We start from the raw sequence: 5866 nt of genomic DNA on the forward strand, positions 1-5866 counted from the left end.
TGGGTTCAGGCAATTCTCCTGCCTCAGCCTCCTGAGTAGCTGGGATTACAGGCACGCACCAGCATGCCCAGCTAATTTTTTGTAGTTTTAGTAGAGACGGGGTTTCACCACGTTGACCAGGATGGTCTCGATCTCTTGACCTCGTGATCCACCCGCCTTGGCCTCCCAAAGTGCTGGGATTACAGGCTTGAGCCACCGCGCCCGGCCTCCTGTCCTCTTTCATAGGCTAAAGGGAAGGCCTTAGATCCCAGCTCCCCCAAATGCTGAAGGGAGGCCAGTGGGTGACTCCCTGGAGCTGGGCAGGGAGGGGATCCAGGGAATGGTTACCTGCGTTTCCGCCTTCTCTTCCTCCTCCCAGCTTCTAAGTTGCCTGTGTCAACTGGGGCTATGACTTTCTTCGGAATTTTTGTGGCTATAATGGGTGAGGGAACCCCATTTTTGAAGGCCTTATAGTCAGCTTTTAAGAGAGGGTGCTGTGAAGAGCTAGAGGGGATGGTAGCTTCCTCTTTCACACACTTGTCACATGCCTTTTCCTCAACACAGTGTTCCTCTGATTCGGTGGTCCTACAGGTACTCGGCTCCATCCTCTCAGATTCTGAGGGGGGTGGGGAATGAAGTGTATATCAGACCTCCCTCAGGCCCCGGCTCGTCATTCCACCGGAAGGACCTTCCTGCTGTTACAAGGGAATGTTGCTGTCCCTTCAGGACAAAACAGTCTCACTGTGGAATGGGATGTATCTGGGTAGGTGAGGTGTGTGGGGGTGGAAGATGCCAGTGATGTGGATTCCCTGATGATAAGCCCCAATCATCCAGGATCACACTGGGTCATACAACGCACAGGGGTGCTTTCAGGAGCTGGACACAGATGGTACGGGCCGTGAACATAGCTCTTTTGTTCCCGATTGGGAAGGAGGATGGCTGGGAGCGCTGGGGGCACCATCCCTTTAAAATACAGCTGAAGGCGGAGTGCGGTAGCTCACGCCTATAATCTCAGCACGTTGGGAGTCTGAGAAGGGTGAATCACTTGAAGTCAGGAGTTCAAGACCAGCCTGACAAACATGGTGAAACCCCATCTCTACTGAAAATACAAAAATTAGCCGGGCGTGGTAGTAATGCTGCCTGTAGTCCCAGCTACTCTATTCGGGAGGCTGAGGCAGGAGAATCACTTGAACCTGGGAGATGGAGGTTGCAACGAGCCCAGAGCACACCACTGCACTCCAGCCTGGGTGACAGAGGGAGACTCTGTCTCCACAAATAAATAAAATAAAATACAGATGAAGACCAAAGGCCTCCTAGGCTGGCCAGGATTCTTTTTCCGCACGTGTACACACGGGCCAGGCACCGATGGCTTAGACCCTTTGGGCTGTGACGGCGGAGACTGCCCACCCGTGGTTCGGAGGAGAGCGGAGGGGCTGCTGGGTCCTCCCCTAGCTGCCTGGGGCTGGACTCAGCTGACCGCTCATGTCCCCTCTTCTCCCGGGTCCAGTTCTCCCTGGGCGTTTCTGGTCGTCCGAAACCGCCTCCTCGTTTCACAGGACTGGCTGTCCCCACGATCGTGAGGGGGAACCCGCTCCCCCGCAGGGGTTCAGTCCTAGCTCCGAGATCCAGGCGGCCTTGGCGGCGGCAGGGGCAGTACCTACTTAAGCCGGTGCCACCGCCGCCGTTGCCATGGACACGAGGGCGGCCCTCATTGGAGAAGCGTTCTGGGGGCGGGGCCTTCCCGCAGACGTACCTACTTAGAAGGAGCCAATAGCGTTTGTCCTTTGGGGCTGGCCGGCCTCTAGGCCAGATTCCTCCGGTACATCAAGGGGCTTGCAAGCCTCCCGCTTCTAAGGCAGTTCTCGCTGCACTCCCATCTTTTCCTAAACCCCGGGCCAAGGAATTTTGTCAAGCATATGTTCAGGACAAATAACTGTTTGTCTTTCCTCAATTCTTTTTTTTTTTTTTCTGAGAAATGGGCTGTCTGATTCACAGACTTCTTGATCTTTCCTCAGCATATGACACTATCATATGAGACTCTCCTGGCTAGGTGTGGTAGCCTACATCTGTAATCCCAGCACCTTGGGAAGCTGAGGCAGGATGATCACTGGAGGCCAGGGGTTTGAGCGCAGGCTGGGATACGGCGAGACTCCATCTCTTTAAAAAAAAAAAAAAAAGGAAAAAAGGAAAAAAGAAAGAAATGTTCCTCCCTCCTCCTGGAAATGTTCTGGAGTCACTTGACTTTCAGGACCCTCACTGTATCAACAATTTAGTGTTCTAGGGACTGTTCTAGGACCTGGACTACCATTTCTTTATTTTAATATTTATTTTTTTTATGGGAGTTTCCTTCTTGTTGCCCAAGATGGAGTGCAATGGCACGTCTCGGCTCACCACAACCTCTGCCTCGCAGGTTCAAGTAATTCTCCTGCCTCAGCCTCCAGAGTAGCTGGGATTATAGGCATGCGCCATCACACCGGCTAATTTTGTACTTTTAGTAGAGACAGGGTTTCTCCATGTTGGTCAGGCTGGTCTTGAGCTCCCAACCCCAGGTGATCCGCCCACCTCTGCCTTCCAAAGCGCTGGGATTACAGGCGTGAACCACTGCACCTGGCAGACCTGGACTATCATTTCTTGCCTAAATCGCCACCATTCAGCAACCTCTTAATTGGATTCCCTGATTCTATTCTTCACTCTATCCATCCTCCCCATTACAGCATAAGTATTCTTCCTAAAATGCAAAGCTGTTACTCCACATTAAGTATCCGTCAAGGTTTCCCATGAGAGCAAGTCTAAACCCTCTTGGTACATGAGGTCCTGCATGAAGAGTTAAGTGAAGAGGCGGGGAGGCTCTGGGTCAGCACTTCCTACCATCCTGGAGTACAAAGGGCCTCTACATGTTCTGTACTTGGTGGAAAAACCTGCACTACAAATCTTCACAAAGCATATGCATGGCTGAGAAATACCACCAGGAAGAAAAGCCATTTGATTTTCCCCCTTTTTTATGGAGAAACATGTATGGGTCAGGAAAGGCTTTCCTCTAAACATCAGTCCTAGGGAGAAACTCAGAAAATTCTGATACTTGGCTCACCACTTTGGACACAAAATCCACTTTGCTGTAATGGTCATCTGAACTCCCTTCGAGTGAGCACAAAAGCAAGCAAAATTAAGCGCAATACTGGAGCTTGTGCATGCAAAAGCTTGTAAAAAGCACTAAGCAAAAATGACTGCAGTTTGCCAGATATGAGGGTGGTCAGCATTTTCTGACAGAAGGTTAAACTGCTCTTCTTATACAATGGGTTATGGATGCATATTCTGCTTCATCCCAGGGAGACTCTGTAACATCCTTTGGGATGTAAAACCTCTCATGAAAACTTGATACTAAGGCTTTATACAAGCCTGGAAATAGGGAGCCAACTACCTGAAGGCCTAAGCCAGGGTTGGGGCCCACATTTTGGGAGACAGAGAAATCAAAACCCCTGCTGGGAGAGCCCATTCAGCCAGCAGCCAGCACCCACCTCTGTGAGCCCCCTTTCACCCTTATACTGTGAGCAGGGATCTCATTCCTTCAGGATGTTTGAGCAAGGAGTGGTGGTGGTGATCATCTCTGTTGAAAGCTAGACCCAAGTTTTTTTTTTTTTTTTTAAGATAGAGTCTCACTCTGTCGCCCAAGCCGAGTGCAGTGGCGCAATCTGAGCTCACTGCAACCTCTGCCTCCTGGGTTCAAGTGGTTCTCCTGCCTCAGCCTCCCAAGTAGCTGTGACTACAGGCACATGCCACAACGCCTGGCTAATTTTTTGTATTTTTAGTAGAGACAGGGTTTCACTGTGTTAGCCAGGATGGTCTCAATCTCCTGACCTCATGATCTGCCTGTCTTGGCCTTTTATTTTTTTCCTTTGAGACTGAGTCTTGCACTATTGCCCAGGCTGGAGTGCAGTAGTACAATCTTGGCTCACTGCAACCCCTGCCTCCTGGGTTCAAGCGATTCTCATGCCTCAGCCTCTGAGTAGATGGGATTACAAGCACCTGCCACAATGCCCAGCTAATATTTGTATTTTCAGTAGAGATGGGGTTTTACCATGTTGGCAGGCTGGTCTCAAACTCCTGACCTCAAGTGATCCACCTGCCTTGGCCTCCCAAGGTGCTAGGATTACAGGTGTGAGCCACTGCACCCAGCCAACCCAAGACTTTTTTTTACTTCTGCTGTCTAACAGTCAAGGGAGCTCAAAGGAAAATGGGATTTCACACACACACACACACATACTAGAGTGTCTACTGACTGATTCTTCTGGAGCCAGTGTGGAAATTTCTAGAGTAATAGGGCAGAACAAACCAATGAGATAAAAAAATTGCCCACACTGACTCAGATGCAGATGGAGGAATGACTTAGCTCTGGATTTTATGTCTACATCAACAGGAGCTTCTAAAGTGCTTGGGAGCGACCGCAGGAGGGATAGCTGAGGCTCAGGGAGGGCAAACTGTTGAGGACAGCACTACCCTCTATGGGAGCCACTGACTGGAGAGGAAGTCACAAACGCACGTTGTCCCAGCTTAGCTTCTGGTATCTGTGCTGCAGTCCTGACTCCAGCTGTCTGACCTCGAACAAAGTACGAACTGTCAGTCTCTCTTTTTTTAAATGGGGGTATTAAGAGGACTTGGGCCACGTGCAGTGGTTCACGCCTATAATCTCAGCACTTTGGGAGGCCGCAGTGGGAGGCTAGGAGTTCAAGACCAGCCTGGGCAACATGGCAAGACCCTGTCTCTACAAAAAAATAGCCGGGTGTGGTGGTGCATGCCTGTGGTTCCAGCTACTAGGGAGGCTGAGATGGAAATACTGTCTGAGCCCAGGAGGCTGAGGCTGCAGTTAGCTGTGTTCATACCACTGCACTCTAGCCTGGGTGACAGTGACCCTGTGTCAAAAACAAAACAAAACAAAAATACAGCAGCAAGGCATGGTGGCACCCTAGCACTCCGGGAGGCTGAGGTGGGAGGACTGCTTGAGGCCAGGAGTTTGACAGCAATCTGAGCAACATAGCAAGAACCTGTCTCTACAAAAAAATTAAAAATTAGCCAGATATGATGGAGCATGCCTAACGACCCAGCTACCCAGGGGGCTGAGGTGGGATGGGGCTTGAGCCCAAGAGTTCAGGTCTGCAGCGAGCCGACTGCACCACTGCACCCCAGCCTTACAAAGAAAAAAAGAAAGGAAAAACAGGAAGTGCACCGGGAAAGCTGTGAGGACGCTGTTTTTCCATCGGATGATGTCAGTGAAGAGCATTCAACTCGGTGTCGGGGATAGCTGAAATCTCGGGGTGGCCGGGAAAGTGAAGGAGTGGGGCATTTGGATGGAGTTGGGTTAAATGTAAAGAAGGGATGAAGAAATAAAACTGGTGGTGAGCAAAGGGGAATACCAGAGAGGCTGAGAGCAGAATGGCAGCTCAGCACTGCAGGCACATGCACTTTCACCTTGCTAACATTTGATATCAAAGGAAGACAAAGTCCAAACACAAAGTCAGGAATGTGTAACTCTCACACACACTCCTTTTTTAATACCCGTGGGGCATGACCAAGAATGGGGAGAGGTAGCAGATACATCCATGAAGTCTTATTCAGTAGAATTATTCCAGGCTTTCTCCCCTTTAAAGAGACCATTGTCAGCTTTCTTTATCCTTCTTAGTCTGAGATAGGTGAGAAGGCAGCTATGAAAATAAATGTTCAAATGACCATGATGGGCAGTGCTTTGGAAACGGACTTATCAGGTAGAGAATGAACACATTGGCCGGGCGCGGTGGCTCAAGCCTGTAATCCCAGCACTTTGGGAGGCCGAGGCAGGTGGATCACGAGGTCAAGAGATCGAGACCATCCTGGTCAACATGGTGAAACCCTGTCT

At 50.3% G+C, this 5866-nt stretch overlaps 1 protein-coding gene across 1 annotated transcript in view; it reads right to left on the reverse strand.

The window, feature by feature from the left end:
- The window catches only part of LOC108295112 (tubulin polyglutamylase TTLL13P), a 17047-nt gene extending 16039 nt beyond the window's left edge, over positions 1-1008 (reverse strand). The window contains exon 1 of the mRNA XM_037734623.1: positions 328-1008. Within this exon, the coding sequence (XP_037590551.1) occupies positions 328-584 (257 nt within the window). The 5' untranslated portion in view covers positions 585-1008. The remainder of the gene's footprint in view (positions 1-327) is intronic.
- Between the last annotated feature and the right edge of the window lie 4858 nt (positions 1009-5866).

Source organism: Cebus imitator, unplaced genomic scaffold (genome assembly GCF_001604975.1).
Source record: "Cebus imitator isolate Cc_AM_T3 unplaced genomic scaffold, Cebus_imitator-1.0 Scaffold19, whole genome shotgun sequence".
Lineage (NCBI taxonomy): Eukaryota > Metazoa > Chordata > Mammalia > Primates > Cebidae > Cebus > Cebus imitator.